Source organism: Bombyx mori, chromosome 5 (assembly GCF_030269925.1).
Source record: "Bombyx mori chromosome 5, ASM3026992v2".
Lineage (NCBI taxonomy): Eukaryota > Metazoa > Arthropoda > Insecta > Lepidoptera > Bombycidae > Bombyx > Bombyx mori.
Window position 1 is genome coordinate 60,369 of NC_085111.1, and position 26,136 is coordinate 86,504.

At 36.5% G+C, this 26,136-nt stretch overlaps 4 protein-coding genes and 1 non-coding gene across 9 annotated transcripts; 1 reads left to right on the plus strand and 4 right to left on the minus strand.

Moving 5' to 3' along the window:
- The first annotated feature begins 758 nt into the window (after positions 1–758).
- LOC101744655 (DNA repair protein complementing XP-A cells homolog) lies at positions 759–16,294 on the plus strand. 5 transcript variants are annotated; one of them, XR_009973104.1, is made up of 6 exons: positions 786–972; positions 1,999–2,137; positions 2,210–2,416; positions 7,905–14,434; positions 14,616–14,861; positions 15,348–16,294. XR_009973104.1 is itself a non-coding variant. In XM_038010919.2 (4 exons), exons 2-4 carry the CDS (start codon positions 2,013–2,015, stop codon positions 8,338–8,340), a joined length of 768 nt encoding a protein of 255 aa, XP_037866847.1. In that variant the 5' UTR covers positions 786–972; positions 1,999–2,012; the 3' UTR covers positions 8,341–16,294. The 5 variants fall into 5 exon arrangements, 1 of the variants encoding a protein (XP_037866847.1); XR_009973105.1 differs by having other exon boundaries at positions 7,905–14,289; XR_009973103.1 differs by having other exon boundaries at positions 759–972; positions 7,905–14,861.
- LOC119628504 (uncharacterized) lies at positions 2,516–7,056 on the minus strand. Its single transcript, XM_038010918.2, has 2 exons — positions 3,729–7,056; positions 2,516–2,898 (listed from the first exon to the last, which is right to left on the minus strand). Exon 1 carries the CDS (start codon positions 6,310–6,312, stop codon positions 5,173–5,175), a length of 1,140 nt encoding a protein of 379 aa, XP_037866846.2. The 5' UTR covers positions 6,313–7,056; the 3' UTR covers positions 2,516–2,898; positions 3,729–5,172.
- On the minus strand, positions 12,294–12,659 carry LOC101744125 (zinc finger protein 706). The gene is made up of 2 exons (XM_004927583.5): positions 12,516–12,659; positions 12,294–12,440 (listed from the first exon to the last, which is right to left on the minus strand). Exons 1-2 carry the CDS (start codon positions 12,657–12,659, stop codon positions 12,351–12,353), a joined length of 234 nt encoding a protein of 77 aa, XP_004927640.1. The 3' UTR covers positions 12,294–12,350.
- A 1,629-nt stretch (positions 16,295–17,923) lies between the features above and the next one.
- On the minus strand, positions 17,924–21,820 carry LOC119628515 (uncharacterized). The gene has a single exon (XM_038011014.1). The coding sequence runs from the start codon at positions 21,818–21,820 to the stop codon at positions 17,924–17,926; it is 3,897 nt and encodes a 1,298-aa protein (XP_037866942.1).
- A 3,898-nt stretch (positions 21,821–25,718) lies between these two features.
- On the minus strand, positions 25,719–25,790 carry Mir2804-1 (microRNA mir-2804-1). Its single transcript, NR_107389.1, has one exon. It is a non-coding gene; the product is annotated as a microRNA mir-2804-1 (primary transcript).
- Positions 25,791–26,136: the final 346 nt, after the last annotated feature.

The following is a 26,136-nucleotide window of genomic DNA, read 5'->3' on the forward strand; positions in this document are numbered from 1 at the left end:
AAAAACCGATAGTCGTAACAACCGGTGATGTTTAATGTGTATCGTGCAAGTACAAACAAATCGATAGGGAATTATTGGTAAAATATATTTACATAATACGCGATTTTTCTTCATTATTAATTTGTTTTCTTTTTCTTTGCGACATTTTGAAAGTTTCACGATAATTCCACAAAGTTTTGGTGCGTCTTGTGTATAGATAAGTAACAAACTAACTGAAGAGATATGAAGAAGCGGGCTTTGACTACCGCATGCACGTGTTTTGTTTCTAAGAATTAGAAAAGACCCTACACTAAACTAAATCCTATTGTTTTCTTTCCTGATTTTAAAAGCCATTGAAGACAAATGTGGATACCTATTCAAATTGTTTACAATACAGCTTAGCCGGTCGTTCTAACAGATCTAATTCTCCGAAATATTAGTTAAATGTGGTCGTTTTATGAGGTATGTCGTTATTACCAATGTCGTAGAAAGCAATATTTTTAATTAGGCGGTCATATGGCATTCAGCCGGGACCTTTGTTCTTGGTTATTATAACCGGCATGTTGTATTAAACGATGTCGCAGTAAACGGTTTTGACTGTATATTTATTTTCATTCCAATACCTATTCAGATCGTTCAAATATATTAAGTAAGCATTTATATTTTTATTTTATTAAACCTTCTTGATCAGGTACTACTTTCACTAAAAACTTTTAGATTTCCTTAATTTTTTTACGAGACACTAGGCATTAACGCACTATTGTAATATGTCAAATTCGGCCACGACACGAGGCATTTCACGACACTATTGTAATAAAATATGTCAAAACGGCCATTATAGCGCGTACCATAGATTATACACTTAATTGGCGCGTACCGATATTGTATTATTCCAAAAACATTAATATGAAAAACATAGTTCCTAATATGGAAATGTAAACACTAACTAATAAAATAGACGAGTAGGATAAAATAAAAACTCCAAATTAAAACGTAAGTGTTTATAAATCATTGTCATCTTATGGATCGTTACTAATTAGAATCTTTTTAAACCGATGAAATTTGATCTTCCTGTAGCTCACCTTCCAAGTACTAAATAATTTAAACTTTGGTCGTGCTCAAGAAAATTCAATTTTTTCCTTTTCTGGGTGTGGTTGCCTCCCACAAGATGTCTTATCAGCATCAACTACTTTAATTCGTGCCTTTTCGTATGCGTTTAGAAAGCCGAACGTGTTACAAATCTTCTTCTCTTTATATAAAAATGAATTGCTGTTCGTTAGTCTCGCTAAAACTCGAGAACGGCTGAACCGATTTGACTAATTTTCGTCTTGAATTATTTGAGGAAGTCCAGAGAAGGTTTAAAAGGTAGTTAAATATGAACATGCTCGGAATTAAATAAAAATAATGATTTTGTTTTTCCTTTGATGTGTCTTCCGTCGAACGGATTCGTTTTGTTTGTTTTATAAGTAAGTTTATTTTATACAAAAGCTTGGGTCTTTTATTTATCGATTAAGGCACTACGAAGTCTGCCGAGCCGGCTAGTAGTCTATATATTTATTGCTACTGCTTTTCTTTTTTCCCCTTTACCTCAGAAACAGATAAGCTTATGGCTCACTTGAAGGTTATTGCTCAGCATCACTCATGAATATCAGCAAGGTCAGGAGCAAATACAAGCTGCTTTAGATGATTACTTATACTTCTCTATTTTGTGTATGTCATTGTAGTGACAATCTATTTTCCAATGTAGTACTTATCTTAATCTTATTTTTGTTACACAACAAGAGCATAAAAACTCTTTGTTCATCAAACTTGTAGAAAGTATAGGTAAATCTAAAAGTATACAATGTATAAAAGTGTAATAGTGGCCAGCTTTATTTTTTAAAGCAATTGAGCTAATTTCCTAAGAGGATATGATCTTATTCCAGGATAAAAGCTTGATTGGTGATTTGTGCAATAATGTATGCTAGTTTGATGGTTACAAAAGATAGTAATTAAATATAATAAATATTTTGGTTACAGAAAGTCTCATCAACATGGACAGCGATGAAGTAAACATATCCCAAGAGAAAAAAAACAAATTAACTGCCACACAGCTTGCCCGCATCGAACGGCAACGTCTACGGGCCAGAGCACTGCGTGACTCTCGACCCTTGCTGAGGTCAGTGAGCCTTCACGCAAACAGCCATGCACTCCGCTCACACTTTGTTCACTCAACAATTGCTTGTTACAGAAATGAAGATAAACCCGCACCAGTACCCACTCTTGGATGCGGAGGTGGATTCCTGCCAGAAGAGACACACGAGCTGAATGCAGTGGTTGCGCCTTGCGCTCCCCTCGTGCACCCCGGCCACCAACCCCATTGTCTTCATTGCGGACGACCCTTTCCACAATCTTTCCTCTATGACAACTTTGACTATTCAATTTGTGACGAGTGTAGGTCAGAGCCATATATTATAATAGGTTGGGGAAAAGTTTCTTTGCATTTTTTAAGAAAATTCACAACATTTTTTAATATAATATAATTAGAAATCACGACTCAAAATATTAAAAAAATATAATTAGAACAATACAAAATACAACTTTCAACAATTATTGATTTTAAACACTAATGACAAAATGTGGGTAACTAAGTTGACACGCGAATGTACAACGTCCGTCTATCCCTGGTGCCGAGATCAGAAAGAGGCCGTGAACGAGGCAATATGTTAGTGGTGTCCTCAACTCCCCTCTTCAACTCCGACCAGTCTGAAGTCGCTGCTGTATTACGTCAGCAGGCCACACCCACTTCCTAGGTCTTCTTTCCTTAGACGGCCTCTCCTGACGGCGGTGCGTCCTCGCCCGTTATTCGATCAGAGTCGGAGAATGGATCTTCAACAGCTTCAGCATGATCAATTGCCTCACTAACTGGATGCTCGTCACCTGTAAGACATTTTTCGATTCGTTTAGCAACTGAGAACTAGGATATCGAAAGTAAGAGGTGACACGTATACTTCTGGCGTCTTCGGTCAGAGCTCTCGAGAATAACCAAGATGACCACAGTCACCTTTTTGTGAGCGTGGCAGAGCCCTCAGGATGCCCGTTGTGCATTGCCCTCAGGATACACAACAGAGGAGTACTGATCAGGTAGTCCTCTAGTACTGGTGCAGAGCGCTCACCTTGCACCATACTACCGTGGAGGCTTACCATTCAGGATGGCCTTCACATACACAACATCGAACAGAGCCGGATTATTCAATGTCCTCGTACAGTGCAGAGCCCTCAGGAATGCACGAGTACGCATCACAGTGTCTGTAGAGCAGAGCCCTCAGGATGCTCGCTGTAAGAGTGCAGAGCCCTCAGGTTACACAAATACATTACAACACATCACACAGTGTCTGTAGAGCAGAGCCCTCAGGATGCTCGCTGTAAAAGTGCAGAGCCCTCAGGTTACACAAATACATTACAACACATCACACAGTGTCTGTAGAGCAGAGCCCTCAGGATGCTCGCTGTAAGTGTGCAGAGCCCTCAGGTTACACAAATACATTACAACACATCACACAGTGTCTGTAGAGCAGAGCCCTCAGGATGCTCGCTGTAAGAGTGCAGAGCCCCCAGGATGCACAAATACATTACAACACTACGAACAAATACCATAAGAACATGGAGCTTGCAGTGTCTGTAGAGCAGAGCCCTCGGGATGCTCGCTGTATGAGTGTAGAGCCCTCAGGTTACACAAATACATTACAACACTACAAACCTATACTCACTTTCAGAGAATGCAGTGCACACATCTGGTGTCCACTCGCCGCGCCATAGAATTATATACTCTGCGGCCGCCTGCGTTGTATTGCCATAGGAGCCAGTGACTTGGCCCTCGCATTCCTGAGTCCAACTTGCCCGTAGCTTGGCTTGTCTTACGCACGAACACCAGATCTCCATTTTGAAAGGAGCGCACTGTATTGCGGCGCTCGTTAACATAAGCGTCCTGACGAGTACGGTTCTGATCCAGCGAGTTTGAAGCTTGTTGTCGGGCGAGTTCACGTAGGAATTCACGATTAGGACTCGATGCCACCAGAGCCACATCGCGCACCAGGGATCGTATGACAGGCGTTGCACTCTCACTGCCAACTAACAAATACAAAGGTGAATATTTGGTTGATTTCTGCACAGTAATGTTCAAAGTGAGCTGTATCTTTCATATTATAATGTCAGAACAATGTTCTCGTCTAAAGATAGACTCGACCCGAATCATATTCATTACAGTTCAGCAGTAGTGCTCAGCTTGACCACTACTTTGGTGCATTTCAGGTGTAATGAGATGTATATTTACAACATAATTCTTTAATCTAATTAACAAAGGTGTTACTTTCATACATCCGACCCCTAATTTTGAAGGACTACAAAGAGACATTGCCATTTCAAAAGTTCTCTTTAACTCCGTCGCATCTTGTCTGTGAATGGGATACATGAGACAATACTTTGTAACACATCTATTAGAACTATATATTTGAACTCATTCGAATCTGTCACAACTTTTGTAGCAAATTTTATGTTTCATCATCAGCGGCCTGCGCTATCTGAGCCCAATTTAAAGGTTTAGGTATCTCATAAACATTGACTGCATTTCGGCTAAAGTAGTCTGCATGGGATAGCGCGGTCCCCTTACGATATTCAAGCTCAAAGTCATAGTCTTGAAGAAACAACCGGCTCACTGGTTAATCGCTCAATGACCTTTCGAACTCTTTCTTTATCTTCACCCCAAATGAAATGTACACTTTTTGCGAGTTAGATTTGCAATACATGCCGTTGATGATTAGCCGGAGATATGACGCCTAAAATGTCCCGAGAGACCTAAAACTGTCTTACTTCTTTTACATTGCTCGGTACTCGTGCATTGACTAGAGCTTCAACCTTGTGTTTGCTCGGCTTCACCTGACCATTACTGATTGCCCTACTCAAATACTCCACCTCAGTCGTGAGAAATTTACACTTTCAGGTTGATGGAAAAACCCGCCAGAGTTGCAAGGACCTCGCGGAGCGTTTACAAGCCCTCGGTAATTGTTTTTGACGACAATGACACGTCAAATTCAAATTCACAGACTCAGAAATCAATGAAATAGATATCCTCATAGAGTCCACTCACTATCTATGAGGATATCTACGGAAACACCTTGAGTAACCGCGGTAGCAATGTCATCCTGTTTATAATTATTAGTTAGAGTTGCCGCGAAACTCGGCACGTTGTTTTGAAAAACAATCATCAACCTTGTGACCAACCTTCTTGCAAAAAGAACACGTCTCTGCTCTCTGTGAGAGTTTATCTGAATTTGTTGCTACTAAAGGTGAATTATTAGCGTTAGTTCTATCTAGCTTTACACTCTTGGGACACGTCATCTGTTTATGACCAAAAGCTCCACATGAAAAACATTTAATTTTCGTGACGACATGTTCTCGTTTTCTCGTAGTAGTCTTATAAATTAAATCGGTTGAACAAACGGATGTGATTCTAGTGGGCTTTGTATAAATAGATAGAAAATTAACCAAATCATCAGGCAGTAACTTGGCGTTAGTGGCAGCGGCTCGAATTTGAGTGTCTGTTATGCCACGTATCACTATTGCCGCAATTAACTCGTCACTCAATCCGTTCACAATACGTAACCGCAGAAGCGAACGCCTTGCATATTCGGCATATGTAGGGTAGTTATCAGAGTCCGATTTCATAATGTCGAACAAAATATTGGCGATGTCTAACCGCTTGGGACACAAAGTCTTAAACTCGCGCTTGAAATTTGACCAACTACGGTCATTACTTACCCACTCATTCAACCATAACTTAGCGTCACCTTTTAAACAATTGCCTACCCTCGCTAAGCACTCAAGATCGTCCCATCTATTAGTTTGTTTTAGATGGTCTACTTCATGACACCATAAATTAAAATCGTGCAAAGAGGGATCGAAACTCGACACAAAAATATGATTCGATCTTACCGGAATTGCACCAATCGCATTAGCAATTTTCTCAGCCACCTCATTCAATACCCCCGTACCCGAACCGTTGATCGTCGCACTCGAGCACGGCACGGATAAATTCAAACTTGCATCGGACGACTCGACGTTTGTTGAAACAGCAATTGGTGGAGGCGGCTCACCCGACGCGACAGCTGCCGCCGCGATGGCGCCGTCATGCGCCCACCGCGCACTCGGCGTTGTCGTACTACCTTCAGTATCATTGCGAAACCTGTAACTTTCTAAAGTGTCTAAACGATCCAAAATCTTTTGAAGTCGCTTCTCCATACCAGGGATAGGTGTACGATCACGCTCGCGCTTCCTACGCTTACTTCGATCAGACATATTTACAAAAATAAAATTTCACAATTCTTTTGTCAAACACAAAAATCGACAAAACTAAAGTAGAACGGTCAGGAAAGCCAAGGCAGATAATGGAATAGGAATCCCACTTCTGAAATTAGAAATCACGACTCAAAATATTAAAAAAATATAATTAGAACAATACAAAATACAACTTTCAACAATTATTGATTTTAAACACTAATGACAAAATGTGGGTAACTAAGTTGACACGCGAATGTACAACGTCCGTCTATCCCTGGTGCCGAGATCAGAAAGAGGCCGTGAACGAGGCAATATGTTAGTGGTGTCCTCAACTCCCCTCTTCAACTCCGACCAGTCTGAAGTCGCTGCTGTATTACGTCAGCAGGCCACGCCCACTTCCTAGGTCTTCTTTCCTTAGAATATATTATAGTTTATTTACATTTAACAAAAGTATGTAGGTACCATTTTGTTCGATAACTTTTTGCCATCTTATAGGTAGGGACATGATCCCATTGCTATAGAAATTTTTGGGCTTCTGATCAAAATACCGCGACAATTGGTTTTGGCAGTCCTCTTGTGATGTTAACCTGACACTGCCTAAAGAATTCTGAAGAGACCGAAACAGATGGAAATCTGAAGGTCAGGACTATACGGCGGATGCATTAACACCTCCCAGCCAAGCTCTCTTAATTTTTGCTGAGTGGTTAAAGATGTGTGAGGTCTAGCATTATCATGATAAAAAACCACACCCCTTCTGTTGATTAATTCTGGCCACTTTCTCTCAACTTCTTGCTCTAATCTCGTCAGTTGTTCGCAGTAGAGTTCAGAATCGATGGTCCTGCCTGGTGGTAACAGCTCATAATGAAGGGGATTACCCTTCCAATCCCACCACACACACAGCATCACCTTGTTGCGAGCTAACCCGGGTTTCGCCACAGTCTATGAAGCCTGACCGGCCTTTGACCACGACCTTTTTCGCACGTTCATGTCGTACGTGATCCACATTTCATCACCAGTTATCAGCTTCTTCAAAAATGGTTCGGTTTCATTATGTCGTAATAAAGAATCACAAATGAGTTATTACGGTTATACACGGTTCATTAGGTTTCTTTCAGTGAGCTCGTGAGGTACCCAAATATCGAGCTTTTTTGTGTACCCAGTTTTTTTTTTCATATACGCCAAAAGTGTTTTGTGGTAAATTCCCAATTCTTCAGCTACGTCGTAACTACTGATATGCCGATCTTGCTCCACTTTTGGCCAAAAACGGGATCCATTTTATCCGTAATAGGGTGACCAGAGCGACGTGCATCTTTGACATCAAAATTTCCGGATTGAAAATGCTTAAAGCAAATTTGTGCTACTCTCACAGACATTGCAATTTTTTTTCTTCTTTCATCTTCTTTAAAATTTAAACTTTTAATGTTACCAAAACCAGCCAGATACAAATAGTATAGCCAAATAGATTTTATTACAAATTCGTACATACTATGTTATTATATAAATAATGCGAAAAGACTTTTTTCCCAACCTATTGTTATATTAGCTTTATAATTTATAATTTTTGGTGTAGCAGCTTGATCTAAAATGTTATATCGTTTTGAATTTGACAGGGATACTGAAGGAGAACACGCTCTCATGACACGCACAGAGGCCAAGAACGAGTACCTTTTGAAGGATTGCGACTTGGACAGTCGAGAACCCCCTTTGCGATGTTTGCGACGCCGCAACCCGCACAGCGCTCGGTTCGGCGACATGCGGTTGTACCTGCGCGCGCAGCTGCAGGAGCGCGCGCTGCAGGTGTGGGGCTCGCACGCGGCGCTGGACGAGGAGCGGGCGCGGCGGGAGGGCGCGCGGGCGGCGGGGGCGGGGCGGCGCGCAGTCCGCCGCCTGCGCGCGCTGCGGATGGACGTGCGCTCGAGTCTGTACACGCCCCAGCGCGCCGCACACGAGCACGAGTTCGGTCCCGAGACGCACGATGCCCGCGCCGACGTCTACTCCCGCTCCTGCCTCTCCTGCGGACACACCCAGTCCTATGAGAAGATGTGACATTTTAAATTGAAAAAAAAGTATGGAAAAACAAGTGCTACCTTTTAAAATTATGTATTGTACAAATTGTGATAGCTGTGAACATAACATTGATTAGTCAAAAATGGAATTCAAAAAAAAAAAACAAAAAAAAAAAATTAAAATATTTTGTGAAAATGGAGCAAATTACCTGAGTAAAAGATAATCTACCCAGGTTTAAGCTATTATTATTCACAGCTCTAAAATGCATTCTAGGTTCAAATCAGGAGATCTAATTTGATTTGACACAGATACCTAACCACCAGCCTGCTTATTACTGCCATAAAGTAGTCATTCATTTCGGTTTGGAGGGTGGCCACTTAACAACAGGCTGTTGGATTGTCCACCGATCTAATATATTTAGAATTGTTTTGCCTACCTAATTGCTGGTCACCTAAAGAAGCTATTTCAGCCATGCACGGTTTGGTAGGTGAGCTTACAGGCCTCAACCTGGAAGAACTTGCTAATTAGCTCTAGCCAGAATTCCTCTGGCTTTGCTGAATCTACCACCATATCGGAATCGCAAAAAAAATTCGGCGAATATCTCATCATCGAGTTCCAGAAAACACCTAAAACGGACTAGAAAGGAGAGTGGTAGATAAGATTTTTCTGCTTCTAAAATCCTCCCCACAGTCTCCGACCTACCTGTGATCATGTCGTATGTAACAGCGCCGAAATATCAGGAAGCCATTAGATGTGTTGCATTTAGGTTAATTCGCCCCATCTAAAACAAAAGTTTGCACGCACACTAGAATAGCACCGCACTTCCGTGAAGTATCTACTTCATTTGACTCCACACAGAATACGGCCGTTCGATTTGTCGGTAAACCGGTCTCGCAGGTAGTTCTCTGTTTTTTGTACCGTACGTTGTTGCCATCAGGCCATCGGGCTACTCTAAGGAATTGTTTAAGATTATCTCATCGTCTCTATTTTATCATAGAACGACGTCGGTAGTGGCGGGAAGCAGCTGAAGCAAAGTACCTATGTCCCGCACGTACCAGCTGAAACTCCTGTGATCTTGTTCAATTAATCCTAGAAGTTAAAATTGAAACCAACCAAAAAAACGACTATCGCGCAACAACCCGCGTTCAAGCTTCAAATGATACAGAAGTTAACGGCAGAAAGCGTGTAGGTCAATGTGCTTAGTGCGAGTTTTTTAACGTTCTCGTTAGCTTAAAACTTAACTCATATTAAAATTTGAATGGAATGGGATCGTTTGCCGCTAGGGGCGCTGTTCCAACTGCATACTAAATTGGGCTAACTTTTACGCTATCGAGAACTTTAAAAATCTCGCAGTAAGCACACAGCTTACACCTCGCCTTCAAGGGTTCCCCTCGTCGTAGCTTGCATCAGGATATGGAGGGAACCTCGAATCGTATACTCTCATGAATTCTGGCTCGACGGCGACAAGTCTGTGTGGATAGATGAGCCTTTTTCGACGCCACCTACTTTTACAAATTCCGAAAGGTAGCGATACAAAAATATTTTCTTATGAGATAATTGTAGAGTATAATTGACTAAAATAGTATTAGATTTTTTCTCAAATGTTGAATAAAGGATTCTAGGCAGACTCATAATAATCTAGTGATATGTTGCTTGGACAAATAGATTTCCATTTATCTTTGTTACCGTGTAGAACAAAATGTATGAAACTTATTTGGTGTAGGAATTAAAGTGCATGATAGATCATAGATTTTGTTTCTATTTAGAAAAGAGCATTGACCTTTTTTTTAATTTCCTCGATTGAAATACCATTTCACGACACCATAGGCTAACTTTTAATGAAAAATCTTATAATATACATTTTATTTTAATCAAATATTTTTTCTCTATGTTCATCCTCAAATATCATCATACATTTTCGCTGGTAACTTGGGGGATTATTCCAGCTTAAAATAAATTTTGCTAACACTAGCTCTAGCAAGAGCAATGCTTAGCAGATCGGATGTCGGGTGTAATGGCTGCTACACACGTTACGAAAAATCGTTGCGATCGGACGGTACAGTTTAAGCTGCACAGTTTTCGTAGTACTCCGACATGTTACTAGAAAACTGTACGATTGTTCATTCGTTGAGCTATGGCTTCGACTGACGACGCGTTAGCAGTTGTTGGTTTATTATTCGCTATAAAAAAGCAAAAAGAAGAAAACATCAAGAAAAAGAAAACACGTATTTGGTATAAATAATGGCTAAAGAAAAGAGAAGCTCATTCCCATGTTAATTTATTGAAGGAACTAAAGGTATTTTCCTAAATATCGGGATATTTTTTTACGAATGGATACTGATACTTATTTACATCTGCTGTCCATGGTATCGCCAATAATGAAAAAGCACTTAATTTTCCATAGACAAGTTTCATTACGATATGTTCTAATATACACTGCAATAAATTCTTCTAGCCAGTCGCGGGACGAAGTCATTTTACAAGCAAACGCACGAACAACCATTCGGACCGCGATCTACGCGAAAATTGAAGAACGACTAGCACACACGTTACGAGAGTGCAGGCGAGTCGTTTAGTGCGGTAGGGCCCTATAAATATCCTTGGGCCCGCGGTCTGCTCCCAACATCTGCAGATTGTCAAATCCCACATACCCCGCGCGCCACCTACTCGCGGGTACCCGTAGGAGGTTCGGCACCCGGCCCGAAAAAAAATCGAGTTCTCTCAACTCGATACCGAAACAAACAGCTCGACGAGAAGTCTCGTCGATGAGCACGAGACTGACGGGACGGGTCTGCGTCTATTTAGCCCTACCAAGATGTAATCCGTGAGGCGGTGCACTTGCTGAACCCACGAGTGTTTTGCGCGGAATCCGAACTGTTTGTCGATGAGAATGCTTTTCAAGCCGATGAAGGCGTTTGCGTAATAGCCGTTGGTTTAATTAGTCTCACGCTGGGTAGAGGCTGATCGGACGGAAGCTCGCAGGTTCGTTTTTAAGTTTTCCAGGTTTGTGTATGCTGGTAACGTCCGTTTCTTTCTACACCGCCGGAAAGAAGCAGTTGTCGTCATAGTTGGCTTTATTGAAACAGATACCTTAGCTTATTCTGTGTACGACTCAAATGTAGTTTTGCTTTTATTATTAACCCAAAACATTGTTATAATTTGAACTCGAAGCATGAAAATAATAATGACTTTAATACTTGAGACTTATCTATCAATAAAAGTTATTGATAGATAAGTCAATATTATATTAATTGATAGAATGATGAAAGGCATACCATGTACAGGATACATTTTTTGAGGTAATGGCTTTTCATTATTTATGCCACTTATGGCATCATCACCTTGAAAATCAGTAAAATTCTTGATTAATAATAAAAAGTAACTACAGTAAAATTTTAAATTAGTAACATAAATTTTTCTATAATTAAAAAAAATAATTAAATAACAGTGCATATTTTTTAATTGTTGCCTAATCTACTTTATCCTACTAGGTATATAATATTAGGTAGTGATCAATTTGTCATATCTTAATTTTAGTGATTTTCAAACTTGTCACTGATGTGTTGGTATGGTTATCGGTGTGTTTGACTAATTGTTGAGTTACAAATTGTACGTAAAATCATTTTTTGAAGTGGTTTTGAGACTTTTCTGTATATTTATATAAAAAATACCATTATTTTCTTTGACTAAAATATGAAATAAAGTCTCATTCTTAGCAATTTCTAATAAATGTGCTTTCTTTAAGTCTCTGTTTCCCTGATTATTATATAATTTTACTGCGTCTGAGATTCTACCTTCCTACCAATCTGATTGGCGAAGTTTGTAGTAAATTCATAAACTAATTTTAATCTAAATTAAAGTAAACTAAATTACCCAAAATTCATAATTGTGAAGCACATCTTCAAACACTTAAGATAAATCACTTAAAATTAACCAATCAATGTAAATAAGTCTGAATAGCAATTGAAATGTCTTGAAAGAAACAATAAAAGGCAAAGTCATAGTTTTTATGTGATAAATAAATACAAATCTAGATGATACTGATTGTGTTAGATATTCTTCAAGTCATCTGGTAGATCGTTCTTAGGGTGTTTGTTCTCAAAATGCTGTTTGTAAGTCTTAGGGTCAGGCATCTGGGCCTGTAACAATACATTCACCATGAAATGCTGTCTGCCAGAGCTTTCACTTACACTGAAACATATGTTAGACATTACCTTACAAACCACACAAACATGGACAAGTGCCTTTTGTGCAGCTTTCTTCTGGTCGGTGGCACTGTGCCCCTGCTGTTTCTTCATTTTGGACATCTTTTCCGCAGCTTTAGCTTGTGACTGAATTTTCTGGTGTCCGCGAGCCATTGTGTACTGCTGAAGTTGAACTTCGTTAAATTTTCTATGACAGCCCAGAGGTTAGATGTCAAGAGAATACGGGAACTCCGTAAATTTAATCCAGCTGTGGTAATGTATACGATTTTTCTTTAATTACCAAGAAGTTGACGTGAAATAATTCAAATTTCGACGTCAACAAAGAAACTAATCGTGGACAAGGCAACATACCTCAGAAAACGTCGTCTTATAAACTAATACGAATTACAGCAAAGTGAAGCACTTAGGTTATTATTCTTTTTGACAGATTTCCTAATTATTACTAAACTGTAAAAAATGTTTTATGTAGTAAATTCGGTTTTAAATTTAATATTCTTTAAAATATTACACTGTGATACACAATACCATAGATTATCACGTTCAAATATTAGTGAATTTAAGTGTATTATCTATGATCATGTTATCCGATTCAAATACGAGACACATCACACGGCTAATAATGACAGGGCACACTGAATTTGGCCTCCCTTTTGTTTGTTTGTTCGTCTTTTATTTATTTATAATTAATTAAACAAATGATCAATTATCGTTTGTTCGACGACTACTGATGATTGTTTGATCATAAAAACAATTAAATTCCCAATTATTAATTATTTTATATCTAATAAGCAAACTATCACCTCACGCTTACATTGCGCATGCGCCGGTTTTAACACGTCAGCTGGCAATGGCCGTATTTACTAGCGTTTTGTTAACCAAGAAATCAAAATAAAATATTGTGCGCGTGCAACTTGATGCACGTGAAAGAAGTGGAGCTTATCGCATATTATGCAAGATCGCTCTTAGCGATAAGACCGCCAATTGTACTTTTTTGTGTTTAATGTATCGCACTGTTTATTTGTTTTTTGGTGTACAATAAAGAATACTCTCTCTCTTATTTTGCGGTGTGTAGTATAACGGTTCTCTTAAGTTTTCATCCTTAAATAAAATTTCTCTTGTAATAGGGAATTACGTGTATAAAGAAACAACATCTTCACCATTTATTTATATTATGTTAAGTTATATATAGGAATTTTTTTTATTAAAAAGTTTTCATTAAAATTAAAATAAGATTGGACCTAAAGGTCTTAGTACCAGATCATAAAATCCCTTTAAAAAAAAGTAATTTTAGATCTATTAGGAGTGGGAGGTGAATGAAGTTAGCCCCTCAAAAAATTTTTTTTTTCCTGTTTTCTACTTATTTTCTATTAATTCGTTTGTTCATCATTTGTTCTTGATTGTTCATTGTTAATAATTGTTTGTTCTCCATTTATTTATTTTAAAAAAAATATTAAAAATATATCTAAAAGTTAGCCCCTCGATTGCAATTTTTAATATTTTTTCGTCCTTAATTACTCGTAAATATTCATTTTCGATTGTTCTTATATAAAATACGTTTGTTCTCTTTCGAAATTACTCATTTTTTGTTTAATTAATTGTATTAGTTGAATAAATGTATACAAAATATGTGTACTGCGCATGCCATAAGTGTATATTCTATGGCGCATGCGTCAACTATAATCATAGATTATACACTTAATATATACTATAATGCCTAAACTTTCTACGCGGTTTTAATCGTGAAAAAAAAAACAATTATAAATCCTGAAGGATCAATTAATTGGTATACAGTTTAATTAAAAAAATTAAAAAATAAATAAATAAAATAATGTGCATTCGCGTAAAGTTAGCCCAAATACATTTTTTCCATCCTCCTATATACCTATCGCTATGAAGGTATAAAAAAGATAGGTTAAGAGCTCACATAGGTAATATAAACAAATAAGTAAATATGTTCATTATTTATCTTTCAAGAGATAATGTATGTATACATTATAATAACATTTTGACACAGTCGAAATTATATTCCTAACATTAGTAAAATAACATTTTAATATTTTTTTTATAGGTTATGTATTGAAATTGTTGGAAAATTATTTCATGTTTTAGCTGGAAAACTACATGGAGAATTATATGCAATACAAGATAATGAGCTCCATCAAATGAATTCGAATGAAACCAAACTGTTTACCATCCAAATTCGATTGTCGGGCAGATAGAAAACGAAAATTCACTCATAGTGAACCTCGGCCTGCATTTGTGAAACGGCAAAGACTCACTATTATCAAGGAAATTGAAGAGACGACTAAAAATGAGATGTGTCGTATTATTATACCTTGGCATCTTGTAGTCAAGGTAGGTGTAACTGTCAATAATTAGTTACACTCACAGATCTCCTAATCAAATAACAATATCAGAAAAAATGAGAATAGTTAGTTAGTTAGTGGAAGTAGCCAAAATGGGCAAGTGGATCTCAGTTCCTATTACATAAGGTACTAGGAAGTTTGTGAAAATGAAAATTTATCACAGTGTAATATCACTTACTTACTTTAACAGTGAAGGAAAACATTGTGATGAAACCTGCACACCTAAATGTTCTTAGGATTTTCTTAGGTGTGTAATCCACCAACCAGCACTAGGCCAGCGTGGTGGACTAAGGCCTAAAAACCCTCTCAATGGTAGTGAAGGCCAGTGTCCAGCAAGGGGATATATTATATGGGCTGATGATGATGACTAGGAAGTTAAATACTACTACTACTACTACGACAGTACACATATAATCCTATATATTTACAAACTATACGTTTGTTGGAAATTGCTAACATTATTTCATATTTCCAGCTGTCCAGCCACTTGAAAATAGGTGTAGTAATGACAAAGCTATCCAAGTAGCTCCAGCACAGGAACACAAAGGCAAGGCGAGTGTGTATTGCCACATCACCCCTTAATATATCTGAAGCAAGTATAAGTAAACAATCAGAACCAGCAAAAAAAAAACTGTTGTTCCTGAGGACAAATTTGACAGTGATGAGTCAAATGCACCAGCAACAGAAGGATCAACTGTTGACTATGAGTTATCTCTCTATATCTCCACTCCATCAAAGACTTGTGCACTTCAGACTATAGCTCTCAAGAAGACTAAAAAGTTGAAAAAATGAATGTGTTAACAACTTTATCTAAAGTGAAAAATAAACAACGTTTATATATTGGTCTTCCACAAGAATTATGTTTCATAATAGGCTTGATTGAGAAACATACAAATGTTTCTGAACAAAATATTATATTATGTCTAATGAGAATAACATTAAATAGAACATTCTCTCAATTGGCTGATGATTTCGATTTATCTGTAAGTCAAGCAAGCAATATATTTTTCAACAAACTCCCAGAAATTGCAAATGTAATATCACCCCTTGTTAGACTATAAAAAAAACAATACAATAAATATATATGCAGGAAGGATAATTGATGTCAACTTGGTGGAAAATAGAAGGTTTTTAGATAGTTTGCCACCTACAAAACTCTTTAATTAAATAAGTAATCCTTACTTATAAATAGGAAGTTTTGTAAGTATTTTCACTCTTCATTCTAAAACTACTGAACAGATTTTAATAAGACTTTTATGCTGGTCTTCTATGGCTAGCAACTCATTATTATTTTGATTCTGTTTTCCACAAATGTGCTAAATATGGGCTTATATATATGAAAAGGAATAAATATTAATGTTATGTAACCTTTGTACCTGTATGTTAAGAATAATTTTTAATAAAACATAATTTAAATTGAAATATTATTTTTATTAAATCACATTCACTTTGTACACATCAATATTTTGTACTCCCTATTTTTTTTTTTTTTTTTTTTTTTATTGCTTAGGTGTGTGGACGAGCTCACAGCCCACCTGGTGTTAAGTGGTTACTGGAGCCCATAGACATCTACAACGTAAATGCGCCACACACCTTGAGATATAGTTCTAAGGTCTCAGTATAGTCACAACGGCTGCCCCACCCTTCAAACCGAAACGCATTACTGCTTCACGGCAGAAATAAGCGGGGCGGTGGTACCTACCGTGCGGACTCACAAGAGGTCCTACCACCAGTAATTACGCAAATGATAATTTTGCGGGTTTGATTTTTATTGCACGATGTTATTCCTTCATCGTGGAAGTCAATCGTGAACATTTGTTGAGTACGTATTTCATTAGAAAAATTGGTACCCGCCAGCGAGATTCGAACACCAGTGCATCGCTCGATACGAATGCACCGGACGTCTTAACCTTTAGGCCACGACGACTCCCTAAAAGGAAAATAGGTATAAAGTTTTTTTTAAATATTTAACATTACATTTTTGTGTAAGATTAGAAAATTGTTATTCTTCCAAAAAGAAACTACATTATCTAACAACTGTGCAACTTACTCGGAATCAAAATCAATAACTACTAATTATAGTGACCTGATTAGTTTTTTCAAAGTTGCTGGATGCTACACAAAAGTAGCAAGTTTTACTTTTAGCACAATACATATGCATTTGAACTTGTGCATAATATCTTTCTTTAATTTTTTTTTGCCTTTTTATTTATGGTAACATAGCATTACTCACTTGCTTGTTTGTAGATCTATCAAAAAAACATAATTTATGTTTTTTTTAGCACAGTGGGCAATACCCTATTATTCATATTAATTATATACGGCGCGGCGATGCGAAAATTCATTACTGAATTATTTAAGAATGATAGGCATAATATATTATTTTAATTCGCGATCTGTTTATAATTTTTAATATATGATTTAAAAATAAGTTATCTTTAATATTTTTAATTTTGTGATTTATGGGGTGGTCACAGTCTGTTTGTTCACCCACTTTGTCGTATTTAAAAAATAACTTGGATAGTTTTATAGAATTTATTAAACGTAACTTTTTAGAGACAAACAATTTGTATACTTTTTGCAGCAGTAATGGGGGGAAAAATGCAATGACACAGATTATACCTATAACATAGATTACCCAACTCAACATACCGCCCCCCCAAAAACGAAGTTTTTGGGAAACATACAGTAAACAATAGCAAAATTGTAAATTTTCATTCTGATAAGCTCCAAGAGTTTAACCAAACAAATTACTAGAATTTACAATATCAAACATAAATCAGATTTTAAAATACATATCAGAAAGTACAAAACAACCTATAATAAATAGGTGAATTTTATGAACATTAGGTCATTCTTAATGTATCATTAACTTTACATGAATAAATATCTATTTTTTAAACATCCTTCTTTACCAATCCTTTAACCATTATTGCCAATTAATTGTTAACTATTTGTATTAAATATATTTATAGATTTACTTAAATTTAATTTAGTAAAAAACAAAACAATAAAGTTTATAAAGTAACCAAATTTTAAGTTAAATGAAAGTTATTCATTAATTGGCAATTTACACAGTCTACTAATGGATCTCTTAATCAATTTACCACAACATTTTAAGCTGTAAACTCTACAGATGTTATCAGAGCCAGGATATTTATCAACTATGCGACCTAAGGCCCATTTGCCTGGAGGAAGGTGATCTTCCTTAATCAGAACCACTTCTCCAATTTTAAACTCCTCCTTTATAGTTAACCATTTAGGTCTTTGTTGTAAACGTGTGAGATATTCCGTCTTCCATTTATGCCAAAAGTTTTGAAGTATCCTCTGAGTATGTTGCCATCTAGACAGTCTGTTTACATTCACTTGGCTAAGATCTGGTTCAGGTATATTGATTGGAGCTTCTCCAATGAGGAAGTGTCCAGGAGTAAGTACATTTAAATTGTCAATATCATTATGATCTATTGGACATAGTGGCCGTGAGTTTAAGCAGGCTTCAATCTGGCACAGTGTGGTGGACATCTCTTCAAAGGTAAGTGTTCTATCAAGAATTCTTCTTAAGTGATATTTTATAGATTTCACCCCAGCTTCCCATAAACCTCCAAAATTTGGGCTATAAGGTGGGTTAAAGTGCCAATGGGTTCCATCTTCAGCTAAAATGTTTATTAAATCTTCAGGTATACTTAATTTTGCTTCTTGCCACATTTTAGCTAATTCTTTACTGGCTCCTACAAAGTTTGTACCTTGATCACTCCAAATGTGGGAGCATCGACCTCTTCTGGCAACAAATCTTCTAAAACATCCTAAAAATGACTCGGTGCTTAAATCTCCAACCAGTTCCAAGTGGATTGCTTTAGTTGACATGCATATAAATATACATATGTATCCCTTAGTGCATTTCATGCCTCTTCCTCTGGAAACCAGAATCTGTAGTGGGCCTGCAAAATCTACTCCTGAGTGTAGGAATGGACGAGTGGGTGTTACTCGTGCTGCAGGTAAGTCTCCCATGAGTTGGTGTCGGACCTTAGCCTTCTGCTTTGCACATATTAAACATTTATGTATTGTAGCTGATATTAATGATTTTACTCTTATGATCCAGAATCTTGATCTAACAAAATTCATTGTGAGTTGGAGTCCTCCATGAAGTGTCTTCAAGTGTGCATCACTAACTATCAATGTTGCAATGGGGTTCTTATGACTTATGATCATAGGATATTTAGCGTCATTTTCCATTTCCGCATTTCGTAATCGACCGCCTACTCTGAGAAGACCTTTCTTGTCTAGATAAGGATTGAGATTCTTCAGTACACTTCTATTACTTACTCCAGTCCCTTGTAACAAATCGTGGATTTCATGTTCAAAATCATTATGTTGTGCTAACCGCACACATGTTTCAAGAGCCTCTGTTAACTCCAGTGGGCTGAAGCACTTTGTACTAATGTTATCGCTACTTCGTTTAAAATTCAAGAATTTTTTGCAGTACACAATAGTTCTTTGTAGTTCCATCAAGTTGTTAAAGTTTTCAAATTGATTGTGTATATAATTTCCTTCATTATGATTATTGTCTATTTTTATGTTTGTATTGATAATTGTTCTTCTCAACTCTAGGTCAGTAGAAATATTATCTCCACAAGACATCAATATTTCTTCATGGGTGAGCCATTTAGGGCCGTTCCACCATAAACTAAATTCTTTGAGATCTGAAAGAAGCATTCCTCTTGATGCTATGTCTGCAGGGTTGTCTTGAGACTGTACATGATACCATGCATTTCCAATATTGTCAAGCACTGTTACTACACGATTTCTCACAAATGTTTGCCATCTTGTCGGGTCTCCAGTAAGCCATGATAGTACTATGGTAGAATCTGTCCAAGCAAAGATTTGTTTCCTTGGTATCCGTGTAGCACGACTGATGTGTTTCAAGAGCTTTGATAATAACACCGCACCGCACAGTTCCAAACGGGGCAGTGAGACTGGTTTAACAGGTGCGACTCTAGTCTTCGCTGCTATCAGCATAGTTTTATATTCATTATTGTAAGTTTTGACTCTCAGGTAAGCAACTGCTCCATATGCCATTGTTGATGCATCACAAAATCCATGTATTGACACATCTTCTATGACATCACTAGTAATAAGTAACCAGCGTGGTATTTTAATTTCCTTTAAATAATTTAAGTTGTTTCTCATCTCTAACCAATCTCTTTTAGTTTCAGAGTCTACTTCTTCATCCCAGGTAAGTCTTTTCAACCATAGTCTTTGTATTATTAGTTTTCCAGGTAACAAGGCAGGTGCTATCCAACCAAGTGGATCAAATAAGCGTTGTATCTCAGCAAGTATACTTCTCTTAGTAATGGTAAGTGGCACTTCTGGCAAATTAAGATTATACTGTAGCACATCATCTCCTATATTCCATGATAACCCCAATGTTCTAACAGTTCCTCCCAGGTTCATATCCACATTTATCAATGTACTTCTTTCTGTAGGTGAAATATTTTTCATAAATTCAATACTGTTAGAAGACCATTTTTGTAATTTGAAACCGCCACGATTCAAAATGTCACTGACATTTCTTGCTGATTCAATGGCTTCACTTACTGTATCGTTACCAGATAATAAGTCATCCATCCAGAAGTCTTCCTTAATCATTCTAGCTGCTTCAGGGAAATCTTTGCCTTCATCTTCTGCAACTTGTTGTAGAGTTCTTACAGCAAGGAACGGAGCTGAAGCAGTTCCAAATGTTACCCGAAGCAATCTGTAATCTTTGACTTTAAAATTTGGATCAATTCTCCACAAGATTCGTTGGTAATCTGCATCCTGTTTGGTAACCAATATCTGCCGATACATTTTCTCAATATCTGCTATGAAACAAACTCGTTTTAGTCTCCATCTCATAACCAATGATCTCATGTCTTCTTGCAATTGTGGGCCAACTAGTAACTCATCATTAATGGAAACATTATTAGATCCCATTGAGGAGGCATTGAACACAGTTCTTACTTTGGTAGTCTCACTTGTATCCTTTACAACTGCATGATGAGGAAGGTAGACAGAGGGTTTCCCTAATTCTTCTTCTGGTACTTCTTCCATATGATTCAATTCAATATATTCTTGCATCACTTTAGTGTATTCTGTCCTTAACTTCATGTCTCTCTGTAATCTTCTCTCTAGTTGTGTTAATCTTCTTAGTGCTATATCCCTGGTATTACCTTCTGTACTTAGTATGACATATGATTTAAAAGGTAATTTCACAATGTATCTTCCTTCATTGTCTCTCCTAACATTTTCATAATAAATGTTCTCACAGAGTTCCTCTTCTTGTGTAAGTTTTCTTTGATTATCATAGTCTAACTCCCATAATGTGTGTAACAGTTCATCAAAATCCATGTGGTGGTGCATTACTGTTATTTTCCTTTCTTCAATGTCATTGTGTACCTTTCCAAAGAGAATCCATCCAAAACTTGTATGTTGTGCGCATGGAGAGCCAGGAGGACCTCGAATAATTTCATTTTTCAGAATGGCTGCATATACTTCTACACCTAGAAGCATATCAACTCTCCCTGGTTGATTAAAGGTGGGATCTGCCAGCTTGAGACCTTTCAAATGCGACCAGGTGAGTGTGGAGTCGGCAATAGTTGTGGACGGTAAGTATGTTGTTAAACGTGAAGGCATCACATATGCTTCCACGTTGAGCTTGAAATTGCATTTGTATCTAGATAATATTTCAAGCTGGACTGCCAGATTTACTTCCGTTTGTGTAGATCCAACTCCAGTGATTGTCCCCTTAGTGGGTGTTCCTTTGACTTTCAAAAGTTGTGCTGCTCTTTCACTAATAAAATTAGCCTGTGACCCTTGATCTATTAAGGCGCGCAATACTGTATAATGTCCTGTACTATTCTTAACAGTTATCAATGCTGTGGCCAGCAATGCTGTGGACCTCTTTGTCGCCATATGCGACAGTATAGCAACGTCTGCATCATTATCCTCTGGGCCTGGTTGAATGTTTGTGTCTTCAATTTTTTTATAGTTTGTCTCTAATCCATTGATTGTTTTGTGTAGTAACGAATGGTGTCGCTTACCACAGATTCTGCATGATATTCTGAGTCGACATTTAAACACTGGGTGTCCTGGTAGTAAGCAATTATAGCATAAATTCTTGTTCTTCACAAAACCAATTCGTTCATCTGGTAACAGTTTAATAAATTCTTCACAATGACAAAGGGTATGATTTTCTTTACATTTAATACAGATCTTTTCTGTTGTGGAAATTTGGAATGTTTTTTGTTTATAAGATTTCAATTCTTTTGTTTGAGGTGTGTATGTTACTAATTCCATTGTTCTAAATTTACAATCTAGAAAGTTTTTCATTTCTTGCCAAGTAGGTAGGTCTTCACTATTTCTATGGAAACTATACTCTTCCCATGCTTTATGTGTTTCAGGATCCAGTCTTTGCACAATTATGTAGATGATAATTAAATCCCATGACTCAACAGGTAAGTTAAGGTTTTGTAGGCTGCTCAGGCATTCAGTTGTAGTATCTAATAATCTTTTTAGTTGAATGGCATTAGGTGTGTTTATTTTTGGTTGTTGAAACAATCTTCTTAAAAGTGAATTAACAATAAGTTTCTTATTACCATATCTCTGTTTTAAAATGTCCCATGCCTGTTCATAATTGCTTTCAGTCACTGATATGTGTTTGAGTAGAGAAGCCGCTTCATCAGCAACACTTGCCTTTAAGTAATGTAATTTTTGAACTTTAGATAATGTGATATTGTGATGAACAAGTGAAGTAAATATGTCGTTGTAGGTTGGCCAATCATCATAATGTCCAGTAAACGTAGGTAATTGTATATTGGGTAATTTTATATTCAAATCTTGTTGTTTAATTGGTGTGGGGGTACCTGCAGTTTGTACGAAATTGGACAAAGTATCCTTTAAATCTGATGTTGTATCCATATATAACTCTTCAATATTGCTATACACATTTTCTTTGAAATATAATATATCCGATCTTTTTTCTTTGGTGAGGGACTTCACAAGAGTGTCGTGTGTTTCTTTAAATATTTGCCAGTAATCTTCGATGGTATTCAACCTCGTTTCTACGTACCCCTTCGTCATACGTGTCTTCGAACATTTTTTAATGTTTGTCGTGCATTTTAATATCAGATCCGCTTTTTCCTCCAGAATATTGATAAGTTCTGTGATTTTGCTCATATTGCCGAAGTCAAGTCAATTTGAATACACTCGAGTTTGTTGCAAATCCGGTTCGATAAGGACCAAAATATGTTTGTTCACCCACTTTGTCGTATTTAAAAAATAACTTGGATAGTTTTATAGAATTTATTAAACGTAACTTTTTAGAGACAAACAATTTGTATACTTTTTGCAGCAGTAATGGGGGGAAAAATGCAATGACACAGATTATACCTATAACATAGATTACCCAACTCAACACAGTCATTATTATAAAAATAGAAATTTTGAGGAAATATAAATGTTTAATACAAATTATTTTGATAATCGAAATAAATTCATATCAATCCAAATTCATATTTGAACTATGAAAATTGTATGGTATGTAAACAGAAATATATTTTATAATTATAATGACTATTTATTCCATGCAGTATCTGTGCAAGCTTCTCTAACCGACACTGCAACTAGAATAAAGTCTAATAAAGAATAAGAATAAACTTTTCTTCGAAGCTCAATTCTACAAGGGTATTCAATCAGATAGCTATCTATCTGTCGTTCCTGTATGAAATTTTGGTATGTCGAAATCTTGGATAAATCCAGCAAAGCTAAATAAAGTATTTACCTAAAAAATATGTTTATGCTTAAAGTCACGTGTTTATGTTATTCGAAAGTATTAAGCTCCAAGCAGCATTTAGCTCCAACTAAATTCATTAAGAACCAATTTTTCAATCGATGATTAAAACAACATTAATACTGAGAATGAATATTTATTTATAAAATACACATATGTTTTGACCACGAATTTTGCACGATAATTTAAATTAATATTCATTAATATTAATTTAAATAAATATGAATTAATCTTCTTCTTCTATAACTCATAGTCAACAGTTGATCCTTCTGTTGCTGGTGCATTTGACTCATCACTGTCAAATTTGTCCTCAGGAACAACAGTTTTTTTTTTTGCTGGTTCTGATTGTTTACTTATACTTGCTTCAGATATATTAAGGGGTGATGTGGCAATACACACTTGCCTTGCCTTTGTGTTCCTGTGCTGGAGCTACTTGGATAGCTTTGTCATTACTACACCTATTTTCAAGTGGCTGGACATCTGGAAATATGAAATAATGTTAGCAATTTCCAACAAACGTATAGTTTGTAAATATATAGGATTATATGTGTACTGTCGTAGTAGTAGTAGTAGTATTTAACTTCCTAGTCATCATCATCAGCCCATATAATATATACCCTTGCTGGACACTGGCCTTCACTACCATTGAGAGGGTTTTTAGGCCTTAGTCCACCACGCTGGCCTAGTGCTGGTTGGTGGATTACACACCTAAGAAAATCCTAAGAACATTTAGGTGTGCAGGTTTCATCACAATGTTTTCCTTCACTGTTAAAGTAAGTAAGTGATATTACACTGTGATAAATTTTCATTTTCACAAACTTCCTAGTACCTTATGTAATAGGAACTGAGATCCACTTGCCCATTTTGGCTACTTCCACTAACTAACTAACTATTCTCATTTTTTCTGATATTGTTATTTGATTATGAGATCTGTGAGTGTAACTAATTATTGACAGTTACACCTACCTTGACTACAAGATGCCAAAGGTATAATAATACGACACATCTCATTTTTAGTCGTCTCTTCAATTTCCTTGATAATAGTGAGTCTTTGCCGTTTCACAAATGCAGGCCGAGGTTCACTATGAGTGAATTTTCGTTTTCTATCTGCCCGACAATCGAATTTGGATGGTAAACAGTTTGGTTTCATTCGAATTCATTTGATGGAGCTCATTATCTTGTATTGCATATAATTCTCCATGTAGTTTTCCAGCTAAAACATGAAATAATTTTCCAACAATTTCAATACATAACCTATAAAAAAAATATTAAAATGTTATTTTACTAATGTTAGGAATATAATTTCGACTGTGTCAAAATGTTATTATAATGTATACCTACATTATCTCTTGAAAGATAAATAATGAACATATTTACTTATTTGTTTATATTACCTATGTGAGCTCTTAACCTATTTTTTTTATACCTTCATAGCGATAGGTATATAGTAGACATGTGTAAGTAATGCGAGTGATATTACTCGGGTAATATTACTCTACGATGTAATGCAACATCACACATTACGCGAAGGAAACAAACATCACACTATCACCCAACATGTTTCTTTCTTTGTCGTGTAATGTTGCTTAATACACGAACGGAACAGAGCGAGCGAGACAGACCGATCGACGCAAAATAAATGAGCAAGCGACACGGAATTATTCCTAGTGATTTTGAACCGTATGTCCTGGCCGCTAGGTACATTTTTATACCTATGGTACGTCTGAATTTTAATATAGGTATTTGTGTTTATATTTTTCATGCGGCCAGCCGGTAGCTCCCCGCAAGTACTTACTTAATTTTTTATTCGCAACTTTTGTAAAATCGCTAGTCGCTCGTAATTGTTTAGTAATATTTCATATTAATTTTTGTGTTATAAAATGCATCTACTGCTCTCGTATATTAACATTATTGTCGAGCTCAATTTGCAGTCTAAGTCGCCATATGAAATCCGTTCATCCCACAATAAATTATATTAAGTAAAAAATAAAATTATTATATTATTAAGTAAGTCAATCTCTGTCAAGTAATATAACAGTGTATTACAATGCAAAGTTCACACTTTGTATTGTAATACACTACTGTAATGTCTTCTTCTTCTTCTTTATTTTTGGCTCTGGCACGTTTTGTGCATTAGCCAGCGTCAAGTAATAATGTTTTTATAATTCGCCGTTTTATTTATTTACAGTTTATAAATAATAAAAAACGAAGGAAACTTATCGCAACAAAACATAAATGATTTAGAACGAATTGAATTTACAAAAAAAATCAGAATAATTATATAACAGGGAAAATAAATCAAAATTATAGTTTAATGTTATTATTTAAAATAAACCTACTTAAAATACTATATACAAGGGGATTAAAATCTCGAAGAAGTAAAGAAATATTAGTAGGAAGGGGAACAGAGACAGATACTAAAGAAGTATATAAGGAAGAA

Coding starts and splice junctions, on each gene's coding strand:
- LOC101744655 (XM_038010919.2), top strand. CDS start 2,013: ATGGACAGCGATGAAGTAAACATATCCCAAGAGAAAAAAAACAAATTA. Junction 2,138..2,209: donor GACTCTCGACCCTTGCTGAG/GTCAGTGAGCCT, acceptor TGCTTGTTACAG/AAATGAAGATAAACCCGCAC. Junction 2,417..7,904: donor TCAATTTGTGACGAGTGTAG/GTCAGAGCCATA, acceptor TGAATTTGACAG/GGATACTGAAGGAGAACACG.
- LOC119628504 (XM_038010918.2), bottom strand. CDS start 6,312: ATGTCTGATCGAAGTAAGCGTAGGAAGCGCGAGCGTGATCGTACACCT.
- LOC101744125 (XM_004927583.5), bottom strand. CDS start 12,659: ATGGCTCGCGGACACCAGAAAATTCAGTCACAAGCTAAAGCTGCGGAA. Junction 12,441..12,515: donor ATGTTTGTGTGGTTTGTAAG/GTAATGTCTAAC, acceptor GTATTGTTACAG/GCCCAGATGCCTGACCCTAA.
- LOC119628515 (XM_038011014.1), bottom strand. CDS start 21,820: ATGGCGACAAAGAGGTCCACAGCATTGCTGGCCACAGCATTGATAACT.